General features: G+C 36.9%; 1 protein-coding gene across 1 annotated transcript in view; it reads right to left on the bottom strand.

Annotated features, from left to right (window-relative positions):
• Nucleotides 1–23,730, bottom strand: part of LOC110875411 (extensin-like) — a 39,587-nt gene extending 15,857 nt beyond the window's left edge. Inside the window, exon 1 of the mRNA XM_035976891.1 lies at nucleotides 23,518–23,730. Coding sequence (XP_035832784.1) covers nucleotides 23,518–23,730 — 213 coding nt within the window. The remainder of the gene's footprint in view (nucleotides 1–23,517) is intronic.
• Nucleotides 23,731–27,891: the final 4,161 nt, after the last annotated feature.

Here is a 27,891-nt window from a genome sequence, read left to right as displayed (position 1 = left end):
TATATTAAATTCTAGTGTCAACTTTGAGACTTGTATGTTAGCTAGACGATACAAACTATATATTAACCATGCAGGGATAAGCTAGACGATACAAACTATATATTAACCATGCAGGAATAATCAATGCTAGACAATAAACAGAATCTTAATTCGTCGTTTAACATTGACTCGGGGCGACCGGTCACGATGGGGTTGTCAACCCGATAGATCTACCAACAATTCCTCGCGTACCATACTTAACTAATTAAACGACATCATGGGCGCATGGTTCTTTCTCAAAGAACAATATGATGTATGATGCCTCACGTACAATATATATATATATATATATATATATATATATATATATATATATCCTACTAATATGACAATTTAATATACTACGACTTACGAATTGCCCTGGCACTAAACTATTGAGATTCAGTCTAGAATTCATTCCCATTTCGTACAGTCTCATTTCTCTTAAGAAATAATGCACTTACCATATTCATTCTTCAAAATCGTTTTACCCGGAAACGTGTGACTTATCAAATTCATATACTTTCAGCTAAAATATATATTTTATATTAAAAGGTATGTTTTATTTCGAAAACATTATTAAACCCTTTTAACGACGTGTTCCACCCCCAAAATATATATAAAACAGTAAAAAGAGGGGTTTAGTGACACCCAACTTTGGGTGCATATTTTAATACCGCAATCCCAGAGATTGATTATATATGTCCTAATATGGGAACAATTCTAAATCAATATACATTTAATCACAAAATTCCTAAGTTTCTCGGTTTCTTAGAATTATCACATAACTTTGAAATTTTCTCGAAAAGTTGTCATTTTTTATTATGTTGGCACGTTAATATATATATATGAGTCCACATATATATATATATATATATATATATATATATATATATATATATATATACTAGCCATTTACCCGCGCGATGTAGCGGGAATAGTGATTTACATAGGTCTTATATTATTATGGTCTATGCTATACTTATTTGGTGGATTATTTGTATGTGTAAGCAGATTCATACCATGGGTCATGTTAGTTTATTTTAAGTTAATTTACGACTAAGGGTACCCGCGCGATGCAGCGGCGATAAAAATTTACAACATGGTACTTATTTTTATTACTTTGTCAATCGTTTCGTGATATATCATATAGTACGTCTATTAGTTTATTTACCCGTAACATCAGTATGATCCACCTATCTCATGAGTGTTACGTATCTCAGTCAAATAATAACGGAAACACAAAGTCAACTTATGAAAACCTTAAGAGAAGAAAGGTTATTAGTCTATACACTCGTATGAGAGTAAAATATGGATGCATGTGAGATGAAAGAAAGAATTAGATGAAAGAAAGAATTAAAAGGTAAAAATATATGTTCATGTATGCTTCAAAAAGATTAAACCGACAAAAAGCAGGTTAGCAATAAAAAAATAATCTTTTTTCGGTGTTCAGAAATAGAATCTTTCTTCATCATGATCATCATCAAACAACTATTAATTATAATAATAATAATAATAATAATAAATAAATAAATAAATAATAACAAACAAATAATCCTATAAAATAAAAAATAAAAAAAATATCATCCACTCAGAAAATTTAAAACTTTCTTGCCAAACAAAACAGGAATTTAATCAGAATAAATCACAACTTAAAAAAAAAAAAGAAAAAAACTTTTACCACAAGAAGAAGCAGCAGAGCCTTTGGAGGCAGAGAAATTGAACGGACTAACACGATCTTCAGCCTCAACTTCATCTTTAAATCCTCGAAAATCAGCTTCAAACTCATCTTTAAGATCAAAGATCTCAGATAACGGTACCAAGAGGTTAGCTCCAGTCGATGTCGATCTGGTGTCGGATAGAAAACATTTTAACCATCAAAACTTACTAAAGGATAGGGCTACCAGAATTTGGTCGAAACTCTAAACCCTAGGTTGGGTCACCAGAATCTGTTGATGCTAATCATTACCACCACAAACCGCAGACCACCACCATATCTATCGTTGCTAACCCCCACCAATTAAAACAGCAGCTTGCATCATCTTCAACTCCTGTAACAAAACAAATGGTACGGATTTCATATTTATAGATGCAAACAATAATTACATCAACGAAATCGGTTCATATCAAAAGTTTGAAACCTAGATCTACAATATAAAATTCCAATGAATTTGGACAAAATCTAGAAAAGCACTTACTCCGTGAAGTTCAAAACCTAGACTTGAGTTTGATTTTGAGAGGACTGTATGATTTCCATGAGAAATTGGTTTCTGAAGGTAGATGTGGTATACAGTTATGGAATTAGGTTTTTGTGATGGGAAGAGGCGATTAAGAAAACCTAAAAAGTGATGAGGTATATCACGTGTTTAAAGGAAACCAATTCAGATATAAGGAAAGCATAACCCTTGATTTCTCGTACGCTCTCTCTCCCTCCTTTCTGCAAATGAAAAATGAAAAAGAAGGCAGGCGTGTTTGAATGAAAAATTTGGCCGCTCAAGTTTGAATTAAAAGTTTGAATGCACAAGTCTGGCCGCCAAAAATTTTGTTGCTTTATCAGAACCGGACAAGATATTTGATCCACCCCAACGTGATTTTAATTGGTAAAAAATAGAAATATTACTTGCCAAGAAGTGTGTATACCTTGGAAAACTCCTCATCTGGAACCTGTAACGTCTTATATATCCATACTTCAACTTCAACTAATGTCTCACCCTCCCAAATTACCATGATGAATGGTTCCTCAAACAATTGATTCCATCAACCCCTTCGATTACACATAACAAACAAAGCATTAGGATATAGAAAATAGATATTCAATATTTACTTCAAATATCAAGTTTAGACAATAGTTAGAAGTGTTCATGAATCGCTAAACCTATAAACCCACCACACTAAAACAAGTTGACCAGTTTAAAAGTTATTTGGATTGCTTACCAGTTTGTTTTGGTGATTTTTACCGTCCGGCAAGCTGTTTAGAACTTGAAAAAATGGCATATAAAGCAAACAGTATGACATTACTTTATATCCATTAACCATTAACGTCATTTTAAAATTTCCAATACAAAATTTCAGTTTAAAAAAACAGTTTAAACATAGTAACCAAACTATCAAATGTAACTCCACAATTGTTCAATTTCTTACTCATTTCTTCATTTGGTAGTCAATAATGAATCAGAAAAACAAAAAAAAAACAAAAAAAAAACTTAGATCTAAACAAGATCAACAAGTTTGGATTAAAAATTAGAACCCAACTGTTGTTAATCTAACTTCTGCTCACTAATAACACACTTAGATCTAAACAAACATCACAAAAAATCAAGTTCTGAATTAAAAGGGGTATTAATGAAAAGCTGATAGAACACATGCCATCAACAAATCATCACCATCTTTACCCTGTTTTGACAAATCAAACTCAGAGTAGCTATCTGCTAGTGTACTTTGCAACCTAAACAAAAAAATTCAAAATCTAATTTCAAACCAACCAACGAACCAACTTAGTCAAAATAAACAACACAGAACCACTATAACTTAAAGTTTAAAGCAAACATGAAAATTGGATTCGTAACCTTAAGTAGAACCCTGGAGTCAAAATATCGCCAGATCTGGTTGCTCATGCCAAAATATCCAACACAGAACCACTATAACTTAAAGTAGAACCCTGGAGTCAAAATATCGCCAGATCTGGTTGCTCATGCCAGCGTCGACCTCAACAAGAATCCATCAGCGTTGAGAAGCACCACGCCTGCGATCTTTCCGCACAAAATCTAGACCAGATCTACCTGAAGAATGGAACCGAATATCAATTCGCTGCATTTAAGAGACTTGAACTTAATACAAAAATTTACCTTTAAAACAGTTCTTAAAACAGTTCTGGTGATTGGACTTAGTGTAGCCGGCAATATGATTGATGGGGAAAACCCTAGGTATTGCTTCACCACCTTCAACCTCAGTCCATCGGATTCGTTGATCTGGTGTCATTGAGAAAGCCAGATCTTGCATCGCCAAGAGAAACCCTAGATCTCCTTTTGAATCGCCTGGAGATAAAGCAGCTCGATGGGGCGGATAAAATGCTATGAGAATGAGAAACCCTAATTGTCTACCCCGTGTGTTTTTTGAGAGAAGGTCATAATTGGTATGGTAAATTATATTGTGCTTTAGAATGTTGTACAACATGCTTTAGAGGTGTTTAAACAAAATTTCAATGACCTTAAGAAGTCCTTTGGATGTGTATATTATATATAGTATATATATATATATATTTATGATTTTGCGACTTGAACGATTTTATTGGTGACCAATATTGTGTAAATCCGTTAACACTCCCGTTTATACGCAATATGTTTATGATTTGCGTCTCGTAATATATATACACAAATGTTCACATAATTTAACACCGAAACACACGAAATCTTGTTAACTCATCCATTTTATCATTTTTATAGCAAATATACATTAAACTTATTGTCCCAAACGACAACATAACCATGACTAAATAAAGTACTCTTTTGATCCTCACGGATCTTATTACATTTAGTCCCAGAAAGTTTAAAAGTCAGTTCAACATTTTAAGTGACAAAACATGCATCGACAAACACAAGATACGCCATAATTCCCGAAGCCGAGCTCAAGTACCTGTAGAACACGTTCAAATCAAGTGTCAACACAAAGGAAGGTGAGTTCACTTAGTTGTTTACTAATAGATTTTATTTCAAGGAAAACTTTCTAATTAGGTGTTTATTTAAAAACAATTCAGGAAATTTTTAGAAAGTCCATTTAATAAAATCCATGGGCATCCATCCGTTCATTACTCCGACAATTGCAGTACTGCCCAGGTTTTGTATATTAAATTCTAGTGTCAACTTTCAGAATCGTATGTTAGCTAGATGATACGAACAATATTAACCATGCAGGGATAATCAATGCTAAACAATAAACATAATCTTAATTCTTCGTTTAACATTGACTCGGGGCGACCGGTCACGACGAGGTTATCAACCCGATAGATCTACCAACAATTCCTCGCGTACCATACTTAACTGATTAAACGACATCATGGGCGCATGGTTCTTTCTCGAAGAACAATATGATGTCTGCCTCACGTACAATATATATATCTTACTAATATGACAATTTAATATACTACGACTTGCGAATTCCCCTGGCACTCAACTATTGAGATTCAGTCCGGAATTCATTCCCATTTCGTACAGTCTCATTTCTCTTAAGAAATACTGCACTTACCATGTCACACCCCCAAAACCACCATGCGGAGTGCCACCGCTTGGAGGCGTGACATGACCAGGATCGAGCCACCACTCATATTGAACAACGTAATAAGTAAATGAAATCAACCACAATACAATTGGTGACCAAAGCTAGTTAACTAAGTTCAAATTAAACACCGGAAGCATTAAAAGTAAAAACGCAAAATATAAGTCCATAGTTCATAAGTTTTAAGTCCAAAGCGTAAGTTTAATAAGTTCATAGGGATTTAAATATTAAACACGGAACATAACAGTTTGTATCCCACAACGACTCCTCCCTCGTGCAAGCTCCAAGCATTTAGCGACCTGTAAGGCATGTAACAACGAGTCAACAACAAAGTTGAGTGAGTTCACATTTGGTTGTTTAGTTTTAAGTTGTTTCTGAAAACGTTGTTTGTCTTTCGTTGGCGTAATGGCCATGGGGGTTACCCCGTAGTTGAAAGTGAAATTAACCAGTTCATTCTTTATTACCCAAATCATATCCATGATCAGTGGAGGCTTCCCCATGTGAACCACTAGACTTTACCATATCGACTGCTAACGCAAATAAGTTGTGCCCTACGTCAATGTCTATCATCACTGACGGTTTGGCATAGTCCATTAGTGCACGCCCATCCGACTGGCACGGTGTGAGGTTTGTTAAACCTAATAGCGCTATTAACTAATGACCTGCTCGCCATTGGCCTCGGCGATTAAGTCGATATAAAAATGAGGGACTTATGATAGAGTTTTGTCTAGTAGGTTTTAAGGTTGTTGTCCTACCCAAGGAGGACGAACGTACGTAGTTCTACCCAAGGAGAATACGCAGGATTAATATTGTAGGATCATTCTCGGCCCTGTTTGAGTCGTTCAGAGAAGTTCGTATCCGAATTAAGAAGCGGAAACTAATAATCCGGTGCTATTCAAGCTGTATTCACTTTAAACTTGTTGTTTTATTGATATCGAACACGATTACACGGTTTGACAGCACTTCGGCAGAGTACCGGAACAATTACACCTTCAACTATGTGTTTCTCCAACGTTCTGAATCGCTCAAGCAACCACCTATATATAGTAGTTCATGGTTCGCTTATATGGACCACCATATAAGCGATCCTAACCTATGTACATATAAGCGATCCAAACAAGACTAAATGAGCGAACCCGACATTGCCTAATAAGCGATCCTAACCTAAAATATGACACATGAGCAAACCTAGGCTATGTATACATAAGCGAACCTATACAAATCACTGTTTCTAGGTTTCCGTGCCATATCCGATCGCTTTATCTCGAAGACTCGATGTAAGACGTAGTTGACAGACGTAGGTGCACTAACAGACTCCCCCTCGGATGTTAACGGAGTCTTCATAGAGTCTTCGCACAAGTCAATCTACAGTCTTCATCAGTCAACAATCTGCCTCTGAAATATATGTCGTTCCAAGAATCCTCGTTCTCTACCTTCATCATCAACAAACTCTTCTCTCTTGAATGTTAACACGGTGTCTTCAGACTCCCCCTCTCACACAGCTGGGATCGTAGTCTGGAATTCAAACTTTCACTGGTTTTAAGATCGTTAACAGGCTCCCATCAGGTTCCATATCGATACCTGGCTCCATTCTCTCTCAGGACCAATATTTGGCTCAAGTCCTGCATAATCTCTACCGAACCATAAGTTTCTACAAAGATTAAAACTTTTCGACAATTTAGAAACTATATTGAACGAAAACAGTAATGATTTTGCATTCAAGAAATGATTACTGGTTCTTATCAAAACAACTTTATCATCTACACACAAACACTCCCCAAACCAGTTCTTCAAGTTTAGCACTTTGAATTTTGAAAATCAGCATATCAACACCAGTTGTCGAAAATCTTTTTGATTTTTCAAAATTTATGCTAAAACACACCAAAAAATCTTTTTAGATTTTGAAATAAAGAAACTTGAAATGCAATAACAGAAAATATTTACAGACAATATTTTTGTGAGCTCGTGCAAGAGGATCATATCAGTTTTGAAACACATCACAAGCACCGTTAAGCTTCTAATCGTTTTAAGTTCTAAATGATTCACGTATATTGACGATATAGTTGTCCTCTTAAATTTTCATATAATTTTCAATCTATTCAGGATACTATTTAAGTGTTTTATGAACTTAGTTCAATTCATGTGTCACACCTCTTGAATATACTTCCGTATCCAGAATCTCAATATTCAGTCTTACAGGTATGAATACTACAACGATATCTGTACATAAATTAGGGGTTAAATGCAAAAACTGAGGGATCTCAGGTCAGAACTTCCGTTCAGCAGAGAGATATCAGCTTCGACTTAGCAGTGTGTCCCCTTTAGAGGATCTTTTCAGCTACAACAGATGATTATCAATTTTATTGTATAATCAACTGAGGGCTTTATGTTATATTTCAAGCATTTTGGAGAAAGTATTAGCCAGGGACTAGGTCAGAACTACCGTTCAGCAGAAGTCCCGGAATAATACCCCACACATCATAGAGTATTAACACCTATTATATCAGAATACGAGATCTTTCAGACGAGATTTCAGGGGTTACCTATATATCCAAGTAGTGTTCCCCACGAATTTCCCAAGTTTTAAATTTTAGGTTTATATCCCGAATAAATCTACTAAATATATGAAAACCTATCGTCACATCATCAGTGAGACCGTTTATCACATTTAACATTACATTTCTTTAGCGGGCTGTGAAAGTTCACTGATGTACTATCATTTCCTCTTTTATGCAACAAAAACTCAATTTTCTGTTTTATCATGTTTTTAGATTTTTTTTTTTAAATTTTTTGATGTTTTTGGATTTTCTAAAAATTCTTACTCCCCCTAAAATTCAAATACATCTAAAGAAAATGGAAAACAAACTGTACAGAGCATGACAACTGATATCAAAATACTTCAATTCTCCATCCGTTTGGCTTAAACAATTAGAACTCCCCCTCACAATAAACTATTTTCCCATAATGATTTCAAAACACTTAAGTTTGTTTTAATCAGAATGGTTTTTCCTGAAAATAAGTTTAGTTGCTTTTACCTTTTCTAAAAATGGGGTAAAATCATCACATTGTTTACCAATTCCATGAATGATAGTTAACTCAAGTTCAATTTAATGACCTTGGTTTAACCACTTGTAAGATCTAGCAATTTAACTCTTCAAACCTGTTTTTCAACCAATTACCATCTGTTGGTTGAATTTTCAAGGTGCCGATTCCTACTCCTCGCTTACAAACCTGGGAGTTCCGGCAAATCCTGCAACTTCTCAAACACAGATTTAGAAAGATGCCGATTCATGATCCACGATACCATCTTGGGATCTCCGGCAAGTCAGGTGTCTTATTCAATGAAAAATATGTCCACCCAAGCCTGGCCAGCCTTGGGTAAAACCTTCTCTTGTTCATCTTTGCTTTCAACGGACTTGTGAACTCCTCTTTTGGCCGCATAAAACGCTTTAACATCTTTGGCTTTACCATTAACCATTTTGCCAAAAATGTTTTTCACATTTCCGTTGAAAGTCTTTTCAACATCAAATTTCTTCTTATCAGAATAAAATTGATTTGAAATTTCAACTTTTCCGATTTTGGATTTGTAATTTTGAGCATTCAGTGGCGGAAAATTCACATCGTCCACTATCGGAACTTTCTTATCAACTTTTTCTCAACACATGGCTCCTCTGATTTTATGGAATCAAATTCATCACCAAAACTATTACCTGAACCTTTCACCACCCATTTTTGATTTGGCATATTATCTTTCCTTTTTGAAGCACTCTTTGAACATTCTCCTTTCTCTAAAGTTGAATTTTCAAAGCCAGTGAACTTCCGGGTTGACAGTTCAGTCTTTTCAACAACTTTGTCTTTCATTTTCCCAGAGATTTCCTGCTTTGGTCTATAGGTCTTCGGACAATCCTTAGCAACATGACCAACAACTTTACACTGAAAACAGGTTCTCTTTTTAATCTTCTTTTGCAGATTATTCTTCTTCATTTCCTCTTGCTTTTTGGCAAGAAATTCCTGATTTGTCTGCTTTCTGAATGATTTTTCTTTTTCAGCTTCTGAAGTTTTCCCAGAAGTCTTCAATATTTCTTCATCTTTTGTCACGGATTTTCCTTCTTCAAATATCTTCACTTCTTCAAATGTCTTCAAATCTTTCACAACTGGATAAATCCTGTCAACAACAAAAGTAGAACATGAGTAACTATCTAATAATTTCTTAACTTTCTCAGTTTCTATCTTTTGTGTTGCCAACTCAAGCTCGAGATCTGCACATTTCTTTATATGAAAATTTGTCGTATCAAGCTGTCTCAAATAAGCTATCTTCAAAGTATTCATAGCTTCAGCTTGTTCACCATCAGAATCTGTATATTTGTTGATTTCTCTGTTCATAGTATCATACGATTTTTTTAACTTATGAATATTGTGCAGCAGCTCATTGTTCTGTTTAATCAGCGAATCACAGTTCATGCATTTTTCTTGGACCATCATCGGTTCATCATTCACTTTAATCTCAAACTCAGGAACCTCTTTCACTGTCCTGCTTGATTGTAAAAATTCAGCTCTTCTCATCTTTTCAGCTTTAGCTTCTTCCTTCAATCTCTCTTCCTCTTCTGCCTCTTCTCTGTTCTTTCTTCGTCTTTCTTCAGCGGCTTCCATGACTTTCCTGCATCTTTCTGCACATTTCAGATCATAAGCATTAGCATAGAAAACATGAGAAGTGTTTTTGGACATCTCTTTGGTCATAAAATCTTGATCTGGACAAAAATCATCCCAAGTAAATCCTTCAGCCAACTTCTCGTCATCTTGTTCAGCTAAACACACTTTGCTTTCTTTCGGAAGATACTTTCCCAGGTAAAATTATCATATTTTCCCTGACTAATAACACATGCCTTTTTATCAACCACATCTCTCCCATGAGATGTTTGTGCCTGATGCTGTGCTGGTGGTGTGATTTGATGATAGATGGCCTTCTTGTGATAGTCGTTGTTTCCGAAAGGGTTCTGGGCTCCGGTAGCTTCACGATTTTTGCACTCCCTCTTGAAATGCCCTTTTTCCCTGCAACGAAAACACGTAACTTTAGATTTATCAAAACCTAAAGCTGAAATGTTAGCATCACGAAAATCATCACGGCCTGTAATCTGTTTAAACTTTTCAGCACGTCTCATCACACTCGCCATACACCATTTTATATCAATCAATTCCATTTCCTCAGCATCAATTTGGTCGTTATCCTCTTTCATGAGCATTGGATTTCTGATCTTTCCTTCAACAAAACAACTATAAGACTCTAAAATCATTCCTAACAAAGACATTTGATTTTTTGCAATATCTTCAGTGTAGTCTTGATCATTTTCAAGGCTTAACACAATGTTACACTGAAGTTTTCTACCATTCTTTGTTACAGAGATATTAGGATCGAAAGATGAAAATCTTGTGCTGTTGCTTGATCCTTGAGATGTCTTCTTTTCAGGAGAATCTTTAACACTGTAAGCAGTTTCGATCTTAGGAGAAAATTTTGTTGAATCAGTAGCACCATGCTTGTAATACAGACTGATATCCTGTTCTCCATCGTAGTTCTTCATCCTAGAAATCTTTCTCTGCTCCATCTCTTGAGCTTCCAGATGCTTTATGAAGTCTCCTAGTGTCATCTTTTTATATTCTGCTTTGTTGGACTTCATCATGATCAAAAATGTTCCCCATGTTTCATATGGAAGCGCATCTGCAAGTTTTTCAATCAATTCATCAGTATCTTTCTTAATACCTAACTTTGTCATATTCTCACCAAGTTACAATATCTATCAATAATTTGCTTGGTGTTTTCATTTTTCAATCCCCGAAACAAATCAAATTCTTTCTTCATGAGAGACATTTTGTTCTTTAACATATCATCACTTCCCGTAAACTTTGCTTCTAACTCTATCCAAATCGAATATGCAGTTCCGTCATGTTGAAGCAGTATCAAAATATCTTCTTTTATCTCTTGCTGAAGTAGACTCACCATCAATTTCTCATCTCGATATTTCTTTTTATCTGCAGTACTCATCTCTCTAAGTGTTAGCGGAGTACCATTCACAACATCGTTCTTTGTGGGTTTAACATATGGTTCCTCGGTATGTTCCCACGCATCGAGATGATAAGCTTCAACTCAATTGCCAAAACGTTCAGACCACACGTTATAATCGTCAATATCCATGAGTTTTGGTGGTTTCTGAAACGTTCAGGTTTCGTTTTCAATCAAAGCACTCTGAGTAATCGAAGCCGGGGTTGCAAAAGCGTTATAAAATTCAGTATCCATAGTTCAAATTGTTCACAAATTCACAACAATTTCCTAACTTTGACGAACTATTCCAATAAGCGAACTGAATACAATGTCTTTATGTGCAGACCAACTGATTGATCAATCGAGCGAACCAACAAATTTATGAATTATCCGAATAAGCGGACCAACTATTTGTCAAATGAACGGACCAATCTAATGTCGTTGGAGCGGACCAAACACAATGTCCGTTCGAGCGGACCGACCAATAGGCGAACCAAACACTTTGACTGAATGAGCGAACCCAAACAATGTCCGTTCGAGCAGACCAGAAGATGATCGTTCGAGCGGACCCACTGAAAATTGTCACAAAGAGCGTACCCAAAGTGAATTTTCGAGCGGACTAGGATGCTGATGTCACCTTTTGTCCGAAACCGTAAAAGCGAACCCTCTAAAAATCAACTTTCTAGGTCGATTTTGGATCTGAAAACTTCAAGGGTTTGTTAGTTCATGATTCCGAGTGTACTGTGCGATTTTGAGTCGGTTTTACCGTGAAAAATTTTGAAAAAGTGAAGAAAGTGTAGAAAATCAGAGGAATTGCAGCTAAAATGGCAAGAACTCCTCCTCTTGAGCTCTGATACCAATTGTAGGATCGTTCTCGGCCCTGTTTGAGTCGTTCAGAGAAGTTCGTATCCGAATTAAGAGGAGGAAACTTGTAGGATCGAATTTCGACCTAAACGAGTCGTTCGGAAGAGCTCAACTCTGTTTCAAAGGCGGAAACAAGGAAACGGATGCGTACACAGCTAGATTCACACTTTAAACCTCTTGTAGATTGATTTTACACTGTTTACATTCACAAGGAAAACCTCGGTACCAGATCTGAAAACTTGTTCCAAATGAAATGCAAGACTAGCTATTTATACTAGTTCTGGATCGCTTATAGTGACAGCCATAAAAGCGGTTCCAACAAACTCTTTAAAAGCGATCCATGTCAATTGCCGTAAAAGCGATCCACCTTGTAGCTAAAAGCGATTCACCATATGAATAAAAGCTTTTGTCATCTTGTGAGATTTTATACCATTGGACCTCATTTGGTGGATTCTCATAGGACCATTATTTGGTCCAATCACAATCCAAAGGAAATCATTTTGTCTTTTGTGGAACTTTGTAAATCCTTTTGAAGTGCATATTATAAACGGCCATTCTTTGAATTCTTGAATCATGACATCACTTGTGATGTCACCTAGGTGATGTCACTCGTGATGTCATGCCCGATCGGATCCGCAATGAGACCGAGACTCGACATTAGACGTAGTCGACAGATGACTGCACCAACAGACTCCCCCTCAGATGTTGACGAGTCTTAAGTGTCGAGTCTTCAACGACTTCAGTCTTTCTTACAGTGCAAGCATCTTCAACTCTTACTCTTCTCTTCTCATTATCATTAACAGACTCTTCTCACACAATCTCTACTTGGATATCTTCAGACTCCCCCTTTCGATAAGCTGGGATCGCAGTCTGGCTTGTTGTAATCATAAAGACTTCAGGTATCGGAACCTGATCCTCTATCTTTTAGAAACCTGCACATCCTCTACCCAAAAATAAATCTCCCAATGATAATATGAAAATATCTAATAAATCATTCGCAGAAATTATACAATCACAGAATGATTTCACAATTTGAAGAACCACATGAAGATATATATCATTTTTGTTTTCAAAAACCAACACACTCTCCTAAACCATTTGTTCGTCATGTTTAGCACTCGGAATTTTGAACATCAACTTTTCAATAGCAGTTGTCGAAAATCTTTTTGATTTTTCAAAACTTTATGCTAAAACACACTGAAAATCTTTTTGAATTTTTGACACAAGAGAATTAAAATGCAGTAAAGAAATATTTACAGACAATATTTTTGAGAGTTTGTATAAGAGGATCATATCAGCTTAGGAGACAAATCACTAACACCGTTAAGCTTTGATTTCATTTTAAGTTTTAAACAATTTACCTAGATTGTCAGTATACTGATCCATTTAAATTTTCACACAATCGTTCAACTGATCCGAGATACGATATTAGTGTTTTAGAGACTTGAACTTAATTGTGTATCACTCCACTTGAATATACTCCCGTATCCAGATCTCAATGTACAGATTTACAGGTAAATATACTATAACTGATATCTGTATATAAATTAGGGGATATGCGAGGGATGAGGGATCTCAGGTCGATACTTCCGTATGCGCAGAGAGATATCAGCTTCGACTTTTCGGTGTGTCCCCTTTAGGAGATCTTTTAGCTACAACAACTGATTATCAATTTTATTGTCTAATCAGCTGAGGGCTTTATGCTATGTTTCAAGCATATTGCAGCAAGCATTATCCGGGGACCAGGTCAGAACTTCCATTCAGCAGAAGTCCCGGGATAATACCCCAGATATCACAGAGTATAAAAACCTAGTATATCAGAAAAAGAAACCTTTCAAACGAGATTTCAGGGGTTACCTATATATCCAAGAATAGTTACCCACAAATCAAGCAAGTTTGTTTTAGGTTTATATCTTGTCACAGTTTATTAAATGTGTAAAAATCTACTGACACATCCGCAGTAAGACTGTTTAATACTTTTAAACTTTCCAAATTTTTAGCATGTTGTGATAGTCTGCTGATGTACTATCATTTCCTCTTTTTCACAACAAACTCATTTTTAGTTTTTATCATGTTTTTGTATTTTTCAAATTTTCTAATGTTTTTGGATTTTCTGGAAATTTTCTACTTTCTACTCCCCCTAAAATGCAAACACATTAACGAAAAATTGAAAACAAACTGTACAAAAACATGACAACCGATATCAAATTGCATCAATTCGCAATTCACTTGGCGTAAACAATCAGAACTCCCCCTATCAACAAACTATTTTCCCATAATGATTTCAAAACACTCAAGTTTGTTTTAATCAAAATGGTTTTTCCAGAAAATTAGTTTTGTGTGATATTTCATAAACTCGGGGTTTCATCACATTGTTTTTCAAATTACTACTTATAGGAAAGATGAATCAAGTACAACTTAATGTCCCTGATTTATCTTTTGAAGACGAAAAATCACCAGAGTGAAATTTCTCAAGAAATGTGCCGATTCATGATCCACGATACCATCTTGGGATCTCCGGCAAGTCAGGTTTTTCATTTAAACAGATTCACCCAAGCCTGACGGTCCTTGGGTGATTTCGAATTCTTGTTCAACAATGGTGGAAAATTTGCATCATCCATTGCTAAACCTGAATTCTCCTTTTTTACCTCAACCAAAGGCTCCTCTAGTTTTAACGAACCAGAATCATTTCCTGAAGGTGGCTTGTCCGACTTTGATCTGTCAGATTCATCGCCGACCTTTTCCTTTTTCTTCTTTTCCTCTTTAGTCCTCAGATTTGTATCTGATGAATCTGTCTTGCTAGACTTTGCAATCGAGGAAATTGATTCATCAGAACTTTTACTCTTTCTATTTGGTGAATCCGAGGACAAAATCTTCTCGAGATACTCACTCGCCTTCTTTCTCTTTTTTCTCAGTCTGTCTTTCTGCCCCTGTGAAAGTTTAACTTTCTTTTCCGGAATTGACTGTTCTTGAACTTTGGGTTTTGTAGGTCCCCTTGATGTATGGATCTTCACAGAATCGTCTATCTAACCTAGAGTGCGGAATCCTCTAGATCAGATTGTAGCAGAAAACGTGTAGAACACCAAATCACTTTCAATCCGGGTTTTCTATTGATTATCAAACCAAAGTATTACAATCAATCAAAACCCTAATCCTCTCTCTCTCAAATTCGTCCAAAGCCTATTGCCTCTTACGAATTTCTCACACACAAACTGTTTTGGCTGATTAACCTAAACCCTAATGTCTAACCTTGTTTATATAACACAAGGTTCACAACTGGGCTAGGTCAAACAACATGGGCTGCGAATTGGACAGGCCCAATTCGCCCCCCATCACCCAATCCTTTGGGTTTAGTTAGCCCAAACATTACAACTAACTATTACAAAGCTAAACCCGCTAACTGTTTATCGTTTAACTAATGACAAGATATCCAAAGACCAAATCTAAGCTGTTGTCACAAACATGCACCAACAAACTCCCCCTTGACAATAGCTTCATAAAAACTTTGTCTTGAGTCAGAACTTTGTCTTCGGTCTTCTTGCAACTTCATGTACTCTTGCACTATCTTTGGTCTTTGGATAGCTTTAGCTTCAACAGCCTCTGTTAGCAGCAACAGACTCCCCCTAAGCTGATGCATCCAATCACCAAATCTTCAACACGTTAGCGTTTGAGTACACTCCAGTTCAGCATTTGCACAGCAATCTTCAAACTCTTCAATCTTGTCTGCAATATAGAAAGGAGGTTCTACCATGCAGCCAATCAAACTCTCATTTTCACACTTCACAGCAACTTCTCAGCAACAAACTGCTTCAATCTGTATACTATAAAACAAACATCTCGAGAAACCATAAGAATTTTTCAACATAAGTTAAATAAATTATTATTTTTCAAGAGATGAGTTAAACTGTATCACAGATTAAGCTTTTTTAACTTATCATCAACACACAAAAAACATTTGTCAACACACAAGAACCTGTCTGATTGAAAATGTTGAGCTCACTTACTAACACCGTCTCCCCCTATCAGTAACAATTCCTCCAAGAATAACAGTTTTCCGTACATTAAGAATTTTAAACAGAAAAAGACACTATTTTTGGATTTTTTATATTTTTTTGAAAGCAAGTAAATACAAAAGCAATAAACACTCTATTTTTGCGAGAATCACTGGTAAGAAGATCATATCAGCACAATCAAACTGATTCACACAATTAGATAATTCTTTATGTAATGTTTTAGTGAAAAGCAGTTCAAGACGATTACCAGTATATTTGTCCACTTAAACAAAATGCATGAACATTTCAAGTACCATTACCATATGATACGTTAAGGTAATTTTATTTCTGACATAAGAGCGTGTCCCACTTCAGGATATACCCTTACGATCAAGGTATGCACAAAGATTCATCGTAGTAGGTGAGTATACTGAAGTCATACTTTAAGATATCATGACGGTGTCTAGATATGCATATAATATGTGTTATCATGTTTTGATTTCTTAACAATGAACACCCAAAGAAAGACTAATCAAATCCTGGAAATATAAACAGCACACTCTATCATGCAAGTATCTTCCCTACCACATATTTCACAAGTCCAATCCTGAGTTCTGAAATCGTAACTGGGAATGGATTGAGAAGAGAAAAGAATAGATCTTTAGCAGATATGATATAATATACAAATCAAATGAGATTTTCTCAGTTTGATATAGGTTTATTGGGTTTCTTTTGGCCACTAGAGGGCCTCTTTCGGGTGTATTAGATCTATAGCGCGACAACGTACAGCTAGGTCAGCATGTATCTGGATGCAGCAGAAGCTGTCGTTGCCTAGCACCTCCAGGTCAGCATATATCTGGATGCAGCAGAGGAGGTACACGACTTTTTTTCAGAGAAGATTTCAGAATCAGATCAAAATTGTGTGTATCGGGAAAACACAAACATTCAAATAGAAATGAGCTAATTCCAAGTGACTTTCTTTCCTGAGGTCATGTACAATTTTAATTATAACAGACAGACAGCCAAGATATCCCTAGATGAAATAACAGTATAAAGACCCAAAACTTCAGATTTTGGCAATCTATCAACGCAAGAATTAAGGCTATTACACCATACACCACTGATGCGTTCCCCACTCATATTCAGTTCATTTAAGTTTATATCACATTGGTAAGTTGATTATTTCATGCTTTTTGCCTACTGGTACATCGTATGATGAAGCTGCCATCACACTTAAGCAATTTATGTTCAAGTTCAGTGTGACAGTCTAACTTGCTGATGTACTATCATTTCTTCTTTTCGCACAGTGATAACTCATTTTTGATTTTCTATTTTTTTTATGTTTTTGATTTTTCAATTTTTTTTGTGTTTTTGATTTTTAAGAAAAGCAGTAAACTATTTACAAAAATTCTTATGAAAAACCAGTTATTCAGGATTCCTCATCCCGTTGAGTTCGACTAAGTGTTCAAAGCGAGCCCTGTCAAATGCTTTAGTATAAAGATCTGCCAGGTTATCCTCTGTGTCGACTCGATGTAATTCAATCAGTCGCTTTTCAGCACAATCCCGTATAAAATGATGACGTATGTCAATATGTTTTATGCGACTGTGATTCACGGGATTATTAGTTATTGAAATAGTGGCATTATTGTCTATCATAATAGGAGTACGAGTGAAATCCAAACCGTAATCGCGCATTTGCTGTTGAATCCAGAGAACCTGAGAGCAGCAGCTTCCAGCAGCAATATATTCAGCTTCACACGTAGAGGTAGACACACAGGATTGCTTCTTGCATTGCCAAGACACGATCCTACCTCCTAAGAACTGACAACCACCTGTTGTGGACTTTCTGTTCGACTTGCATCCTCCAAAGTCTGAGTCAGTGTAAGCAACAAACGTCAAATCACTATCAGCTGGATACCATAACCCAAGTTTAGGTTTCCCCTTCAAGTAACGAATAATGCGCTTCACTGCATTCATGTGTGACTCTTTAGGATTCGCCTGATATCTGGCACATAAGCATACGGCAAACATGATGTCGGGTCTTGAAGCAGTCAAGTACATTAGAGAACCAATCATTGCCCTGTATTGAGTAGGATCAACGTCTTCAGTACTTTCATGATCTGGGCCAAGATTGTGATTTTCACATATGGGTGTGTTGGCAGTAGTGCAATCATTCATTTTGAACCGACTCAAAATGTCATACACATACTTTGTTTGATGAATAAACATCCCATCTGCCTTCTGTTCAACTTGTAGTCCCAGAAAGTAAGACAGCTCACCCATAGCACTCATTTCGAACTTGCTCTTCATCACCCGCTCGAACTCTTTACACATGCTTTCATCTGATGACCCAAAGATGATGTCATCCATGTACACCTGTACCAACAGAAAATCTTCCTTCTTCCTCTTGATGAACAGTGTACTGTCAATCTGACCTCTTTCAAAACCATTCTTGATCAGATGTGTAGACAGTGTCTCGTACCACGCCCTAGGAGCTTGATGTAACCCATACAAAGCCTTATCAAGTTTGTACACTCGATCTGGATAATCTGGATCAACGAACCCATCTGGTTGTGAGACATACACCACTTCTTGGACTTTCCCGTAAAGAAACGCACTCTTCACGTCTAGATGGAAAACTTTGAAGCCCTTGAAAGAAGCAAAAGCTAGAAACAAACGAATTGCTTCCAACCTCGCCACTGGTGCAAACACCTCATTGTAGTCTATCCCTTCTTGCTGATTGAACCCTTTGACCACCAATCGAGCCTTGTTTCGCGTGACTATACCTCTTTCATCCTTCTTGCACCTAAACACCCATTTAGTGCCAATCTCTCTTTCACCTTTAGGAAGATCAACCAACTCCCAAACCTTCAACTTAGCAAACTGGGCCAATTCCTCTTGCATAGCTTCAACCCATGAATTGTCTTTAAGAGCCATATGAATGTTCTTCGGCTCCTCTTGGGAAATAAAGCAACTATACAAGCACTCGTTCACTATCCCAGTCTTCTCAATCAACACAAATAAACCAATATTCGTTGCTATGCTTCTTCTTGTCTGAACACCTGCAGCAGGATCTCCAAGAATCATGTCAACTGGATGATCTCTATTTGCTCATGTAGTAGCAACAGCATCAACTTCCAAATTGTCACCAAGGTTTGATCCAACCTCCCCCTGAATATGCTGATCCGCAAACGGATTAATGAAATCCTCCCCCTGATTGGGTTAGGGTTCATCGTCACTTGAATCAGTATCAGCAGCATCTTGGGAAGTTTCCGGAGCACCTGTCATATCAACATTCGATCTAGGCATGAACTCGCCTTCATCATCACCAATCACTGTTTGAATAAGCTGAGACTCATCTGCATTGGAAAACTCAGGAATATTAAATGATTTAAAGACACTGTCATAATCATATAATATAGCTGGTCCACTCGTTGACTGTTGAGGTTTGTATGAAGTAATTTCAACATTAAACACAACCTCAATTTTACCAGTTTTTAGATTAAAAACCCTTTTATTCGGTGCGCCAGGTACGTAACCTAGAAAGTAGCCCTCGTCAGCCACCTCACCGAATTTTTGTTTATCTTTATTTCGCACAATGGTGCAAGGTAATCCAAATGGTTCAAAGCCTTCTAAGTTTGGTTTCTTGTTAAACATTAATTCATGACAAGTTTTGTTAAAACGTTTAACAGTCAACACTTTGTTTAGGATGTAGCAAGCTGTATTCACAGCTTCTCCCCAGAAAAGAACTGGTAGCTTAGAATCTGAAAGCATCGTCCTAGCGGCTTCAATCAACGTCCTGTTTTTCCTCTCAGCAACTCCATTCTGTTGAGGCGTATAAGGAGCAGAATATTGATGTTCAATTCCCTTGCGAAGACAATAGAGATCCAGAATACGATTCTTGAACTCCGTGCCATTATCACTCCTTATCCTCTTGATCTTTGCATCATGGACATTTTCCAATTTTGTAAAAAGATCTATCAGCATCTCTGCCATCTCATCTTTTGTACCTAAAAAGAAAACCCATGAGTAACGTGAGTAATCATCAGTGACAACTAAACAATAGTACTTTCCACCTATGCTCCTCACGTTCACTGGACCGAATAAATCCATGTGAAGTAATTCGTAAGGGGCATCTATGGAATTTACTGTTTTAGATTTATGAGGTTTCTTGTGTTGTTTTCCCTTTTGACATGGAAGACATTTGTCTTCCACTTGAAACCTCCGCAATGGAACCCCTTTCACTAGCTCATTTTTAACAAGATAGTTCATTTTGCGATAGTGAATATGGGCCATGCGTCTGTGCCACAACATCGATTCAGCTTCAGATGCTTTTGATAGTAAACACGCCACCACTGCAGTTGGATCCTTAGCACCCATGTCCATGACGTAAGTGTCATTTCTCCTTGGCGCGCGCATCATTATCCAATCGTCCGGTATCTTCAAACCTGGTTTCAACACTAAAGCTTCATTCTTGGTAAAATGGACCGAGTGACCCTTGTCGCAGACTTGTGACACGCTCATAAGATTATGTTTAAGCTGCTCAACATAGTTCACTTTGTCCAGTGTGATCTTCCCATTGGTCACCTTTCCTCGACCAGTAATTCTACCACCTTTCACACCCGCAAAATTCACATGTCCTCCATCATAATCTTCAAATTCAGTCAACAACCGCGCATCCCCCGTCATGTGCCTGGAGCAGCCACTATCAACATACCACAAGTTGATAATCCTCCTTAGCAGCTCCTGCACACACCAACCAGAAAATTAGTTAGATTGGGGGACCCAAGCCTTAATGGTCTTGGGTCGTCCAAATTCACCAACCACCGGAACATCCATCCAATATCCATTACTCCTAGCTGGAGTCTTGGATCGTAGACCTGTTGGAAATTGATTTTGACTTCCACTAGGTCTTTGGTCCTGAGGGTTCCTATGTGTGTTTGGACTATTTGACCTTTGAAAATTTTGATTTTGATTCCAAGAAGCATTATAGTTATAATTTCTAAAGCCATTGTTATAAAAATTTCGACCACCATTATTTTGGTATCGATTTTGATATGGACCTTGACTTCTGAAATTATTTGTATTTTGATTGTTCATTCTTGGTGAACTGCTTCTAGGTCTCTCAAATCTGCCTGGTGGAGATTTAGGCTGAAATCTAGGTTGATTTCTTTGAAAACGAGGAACTTGTGGAGTTCCTTTTTCAGCCTTAACCTCACCAACAACAACTGTTTCTGGTTGCTTAGGAGCAGATTTCTTTGGAGAGTTGGATTCTCTCTCCTGCTTATCACCATTTTTCTCTGGTGACTTCTCTCTCTTCCTCTCATTCACCTGTGCTTCATTCGTTTTGTTAGGACAGCAGCTAGCTACATGTCCTTTGGTGTGACATTTGAAGCAAGACATCCTTTTCGAAGACTTCTTATCTGAAGCCTTTGAACTAGATTCAGGTTTTGATGATGATGCCACAGAAGGATTTGGTTCAGTTTGCTTTATTTCAGAATTTTCTTTGTTTTTATTCTTAGCAAACTCTACGTTCGATTCATTTTCAATAACAGCTGTTTTGTTTTTCATGTCACTTCCTTGAACAAAACTAATCTTTTTAACAGAAGTTGAGTTTTTATTCCTAGGATGTGAAGTTTTTGTTTTCAAAATAGGTTTGCTGTTATTATCCTTCTTGGCCTCATCTCTCTCAGACTCATCTCCTCGACCTGCTGTGGAACTACTCGGTGCTGTTGACATGAAATTTGTTAGCTCATCTTCATTAGGTAGGAATGAATAATCATGACTAAGAGGAGGTGGGACTTCATTAAAGCCTTGGAATCCCACACTAGTCTTGTCATTACTCTTCTTTAACCCACCCATCATATATTTCATAACAAAAGCAGAATCCCTGAATTGACCCAATTTCTTTTCAAGTTCAACAATTCTGAGTTGAGCATCTGACAACTCTTTGTTTTTATCAGAAATTTCTTTTGTTTTCTCAGCCATCATGTCATGAGCTAAGTCAATGACTTGAAGTTTTTCATTTAATTTGCAGGTTACGGCATCAAGTTCACTTTCATAACCTTTTATTTTCTTCAAGTATGACGTTTCATTTCTTTTAGCAAAAAAGTTTGATTCTTTAATGTTAGACATCTCACTTACCAAACTTTTGTTTTGTGCTGACAACCTGTCAACCTCACCCTGTAGTTCACGACATTTTAAACACACAGAATTAGATTTTACCTCTCCTGTCTGTTTGTCAAGGTTGGCCATTAGAGCTGCAAGCTGAGCTTCCAATTGTTTATACTTTGCATCCTTTTCCTCAGCTTCTCTTTCATATTCAGACTTTTGTTTTTCATTTTCAGCACCTGTTGTCTGATCAACCTTCTTTTCTTCAACTCTATTCTCTACCTTCACCTCAGCATCCACCTTCACATCAGCATCCACCTTCACATCAGCATCATCTACTTTAGCTTCACCATCAACGACTGGAGTAATCTCTGCCATGAATGCTTGAGTGGCATTCCCATCACTTTCTAAGTGAATGCTCCAATCATATGAACCCTCTCTTGCAGTAGAGATCAACGCCTTTGAGCTAGAGTTGTTTGATGCATTCCTGTTGTTTGAACTCTGGCTCGAATTATCTTGCTTTTGTTTCTGACATTCCCTAGCAAAGTGCCCATAACTTTGACAATTAAAGCACCTCACTTTGGTCTTGTCAAAACCAACACTCCTTCCCATAAACTTTCTTCCTGTTCTGTTCATGAACCTTTTCACACGCCTAGAAATCATGGCCATTTGCCATTGCAAATCCATCTCTTCAAGATCATCAGGGTCAATCTGATCATAGTCTTCATCTAAAGTAGCAGGATCAGAAATCTTTCCCTGAATATAGTTTTCATAGGAAGCAACAAACGAAGCAAGTAGAGCCAGATGCTCTTCAGCAGACTTCACACTCATTGGCATTGACTTAGCAGAAGTACTCTGCTTAGAGGTTGATGTATTCTTTACTCCTGATGATCCTCCTGAAGCAGCAACGAAATACACATCACCATCCTGATTCACCATGACCTGCTCATTCTCACATGATAAAAACGCAGTAGCAGAGTCGCTAGAAGCGTTGTGAGATGAAGAAGATGTAAGCCCATTGTAAACAGCCGGATCTTGAACCTGATCATATCCAGTATCTTTCTTCTTCATGCTGAGCTCATAAGCTCTCAACTTTCCTACTACCTCTTCAAGATCTTTTGTTTCATAATCTGCTTCACCCTTGATCATTAAAGTGTAGATATCCCACTTAGTAGGCAAAGCATCTAGCAGCTTGTCATTCTTCTCTACGTCAGAGTAGCAATCAACCATCAGTTTTTCAGATTCATCCATCTTGTCATAAGAAATCACTTTTGTCCTTCCTTCAACACGACGTGTAGGAGCAATGTATCCATCTATAATACAATACCACATTCTGGTATCTTCGCTCTTCACAACCAATTCAAACTCCTCCTTCCAGACAGCATAATCGTTAACATTTGTAAGCTTTGGCCACTTCTCGACATTGTCCACTTTAATCATCTTTAAACATGTTTAACTGTAACCGTACTGATAAAACCGTACAATATTTCTCCGAAAACAGTGGTTACCAAATTACACCTTTAGAATCGTCTCGAAAAGACGAATCTAATGATATATAATGTCAAAAACCGATTTCGGGATTTTTTTTTTTTTTTGTCCTAAAAATCACACGAATCTAACGGCGCAAACGGTTCTGTCAAACGAGGTACAGATCAATTTCTATTTGCAAAACACTGAAAAAATTCCGACGCTTGCCAACTGAAATTCCACCTCTTAACTTTGCTATTAAATTCGCTGGTTTTCACTTAATTTCGCTGGTTTATCAGTTAAATTCGCTGGGCAATTTCGCCGATATGTTAACTTTGCTGGTCAAATTCGCTGTCAATTTCGCTCAGATTAATTTCGCCGGGTAACCAGTTCGCTATTATAACGACTGGTAAAATCGCTGAAACCGTGATAATTTCGCTGTGGAAACTAACACGATTACCAAAGTCGCCTTTGGATTTAAGTTCGCCGATCACCAAGAAATTTCGTCCCAAATTCGCTGGTAAATATGCTGGTCAGTCAGCAAATTTAATCAAATTCGCCAAACTAGTATGGAAATCCAATCTTTTCGAAATTTTGAAGATCTTATCTCCTCTCCAACACAAATCTGCAAAATCAAACAAGCAAATCAGTCAACTTTTGATAAAAATTTTGATGAACTTAATGAAGAACACGAAGAACAGTCTTCGAATCTTCAAGTGGTTCCAGCCAAAATCCTTCAAACAATCAACCGAATCTTTCCAGAAATCCTGCAAAACACCAAATAAACAAAACAGAAGATCAAAACTGCCAAAAATTTCGAAAATTTTTATCAACCAACACAAAAATTTCGAAAATTTTGCAAACCCTAATTTTCAGGTTTCACAAAAAAAATCGAAATCACTCCTGTTTCTGCAGCAAACAATTCTGAACCAAGCCTTCAAGAGCCTAATGCTCTGATACCAATTGTAGGTCCCCTTGATGTATGGATCTTCACAGAATCGTCTATCTAACCTAGAGTGCGGAATCCTCTAGATCAGATTGTAGCAGAAAACGTGTAGAACACCAAATCACTTTCAATCCGGGTTTTCTATTGATTATCAAACCAAAGTATTACAATCAATCAAAACCCTAATCCTCTCTCTCTCAAATTCGTCCAAAGCCTATTGCCTCTTACGAATTTCTCACACACAAACTGTTTTGGCTGATTAACCTAAACCCTAATGTCTAACCTTGTTTATATAACACAAGGTTCACAACTGGGCTAGGTCAAACAACATGGGCTGCGAATTGGACAGGCCCAATTCGCCCCCCATCACCCAATCCTTTGGGTTTAGTTAGCCCAAACATTACAACTAACTATTACAAAGCTAAACCCGCTAACTGTTTATCGTTTAACTAATGACAAGATATCCAAAGACCAAATCTAAGTTGTTGTCACAAACATGCACCAACAGGTTTCAAAACCTTCTGTTCCTGGGGCTTGACTTTGACTGGAATCTTTGCCGTTTTCTGAGAATTAACCCTCAAACTTTCACTAGATTTCCTTGGGCAATCTCTGGCAATGTGACCTTTGATGTTGCAATTAAAGCACCTCCTGGTCTCATAACTCCAATACCGGCAGTTAACAGCAATGTGTCCATGATAGCCGCAGTTGTAGCACACTCTGTTATCGTACCTATCACCATTTTTAGTCCAAACACTCAGATCAAAACATTGTTTGGCTTGGTGATACTCTTTTCTCAAATCTGATGAACTTAGCTTTTGAGCACTATGGTTGGATGATCGATCTGATGACCTTTTACTTTCCTTTTGTTTCTGTTCCACTTTCTTCTTCAAAGGTTTCTTTTTAGAACATTCACCTTTTTCAGTCGATTGTAGAACAGATTTCTGAGATTTTTCTTTTAAATTTAAAACCAATTTTTGTTTTTCAATTTTAACCTTTTTATCATCAGATTTTTCATCACAACCTTCAACTTTGACATTGTCAAAATTTGTGACATTGTCACTTATTGGAACTGAATTGATTGGTTTTGGACAGGGAAATTTTAAATTGTCTGATTATGTCACAAAACCTATCAATTTCTTCTCAAGTTCATCAATCTTGCTTCTGGAATTCTCAGCTTCTTTTTCAAACTGAGAAATTCTTTCAAGATGAGACTTGATTGAACTTTCATTTTCATTTTTCAAATTTTCAAGAACAGATTTTTCATTCATCAGAACTTTTATCTGTTCCTGAAATTTTGATTCATTCGCTTTCAGATTTTTATTTTCAAGCTTAATCCAGAAATCCTCATCTTCTGACGATTTCTGTTTGTTTTCAAAAACCTTTACATTTTCTTTCAACTTCTTGTTTTCAAATGTCAAACTGTTCAAATTACTTAACAGTTTGTCATTTTCAGCTTTCAGGTTTTTGCAATTTTCCTGAACCATAAGAATCTGTTTATCATCAGCTTGCTTTATATCTTTCAACTTCTAGATCTCCAATGCTAAACTTTCCGCATCTTTGATGAGTTTGTCATTATCAGTCTTGAAGCTGTCACATTTTGAGCATGCTGATGCAGAACTTGAAGATCCAACTTCTACAGATTCTTCATTCTTTGGAGTATCCTTTGTTTCCTTCTTGTAAGTACCTGCACAAACAATTTTTACAAAATCAAGAGGTTTTAAATTTTCATCAATATAACATCCTCTTTTATAATCATATCTCATGTTTTGTTTTGCACCATAACATATACAAATTCTTTTGTCAATTTCAGTAATCACATCCAAATTGATTTTGTCTAGATTTCCCAGATTCAGTTTTTCTAGATTCTCTTTTACTCTATTCATCAATATCTTCTTTTTATCGAGATTTTTATAATAACATTTTTGAAGTTTATTGATGAAATCAGATGGATGTAATTTCGAGAATTTAGGTTTTTGTTTTAACTCCTTTAAAACATCATCCCATTCAGCAGGTAAAGCAGCCTCCAACTTTAATGTCTGCTCAGTATCTGTCAAATTTATATCAAATGAATTTAACTTCTCCATCATATAATCGAATCTTTTTTCCATCTCTTTCAAACTCTCATTCTGTTGACAAGCAAAATTTTCAAGTCGGAGAGTCCAAATATGTTTATCATCTTGATCAACAGACCTCGTAAGATATCTCCTAAAATTATTTATCTTTCCAACAAAATCATTCTCCTTTTCGTCAAATATCATCGTAATTTTTCAAAATATCCAACACGTATTAGTTGACTAATAAGCGAACCAACTGTTGGTCAGATAAGCGGTCCAAACTAACTGTCCAAATAAGCGGTCCACACTTAGTCCAAATAAGCGGTTCAAATGTGAATGTCCGTTCGAGCGGTTCAACACTATCCGTTCGAGCGATCCAAGATTGTTGAATGAACGATCCAAAAAAAAAACGTATCAGCGGTCCAACACTGACAATTCGAGCGGTCCAAACACTAAGTCTTGTTCAAGCGGTTCACCCTCTATTAATTTGGAGCGATCCCAATATATGATTTATGAGCGGTTCAAGGTGGTCCGAATGGGCGGTCCAAGAATTAAGCAATTTCGAGCGGTCCAAGATCAATTTGTTTCGAGCGGTCCAGAACAAATCAGAAACGCGGTCCACTTTCGGACATCATTTTGACCCTTAAAAACTTCGAATTTTTGCTTCAAACTTTCCAGGGTTTGTCTAAACACAATTTCGCACAATCTGTGAAAAATTGAGCAAATTCCGACCGTGAAATCTTCCCGAATCAGAAAAAGAAGGTGTAGAAGTGAGAATTTCGAGCGAAATCGAGCTAAACGGTAAGAACTCTTCCTCCTGGGCTCTGATGCCACATGTAGGATCGTTTGCTGACCCGATGAGTCCTTCATAAGAGGTCTTAGACTAATCCAGAGGCGGAATTCATTGAATTAGTCTTCGTAAAGCTTGATATCACTCTTTAATGTCTCCTGTATTGATTATATATCAGATTACAAGATCGTGGAGACAATCGGACAGGGCTTTGCCTTTACACCTTAAAAACACACACATAAGTTCTACCTGGAACCGCTCATATGACCCTATATATAGGGATTATGGGCCGCTCATATGGACAAGTCCATATGAGCGATCCACACATATTGACAGATGAGCGA

Source organism: Helianthus annuus, chromosome 9 (genome assembly GCF_002127325.2).
Source record: "Helianthus annuus cultivar XRQ/B chromosome 9, HanXRQr2.0-SUNRISE, whole genome shotgun sequence".
NCBI lineage: Eukaryota > Viridiplantae > Streptophyta > Magnoliopsida > Asterales > Asteraceae > Helianthus > Helianthus annuus.
Note: the sequence above shows the minus strand (reverse complement) of the source record. Positions and strands in the feature narration are given on the sequence as shown.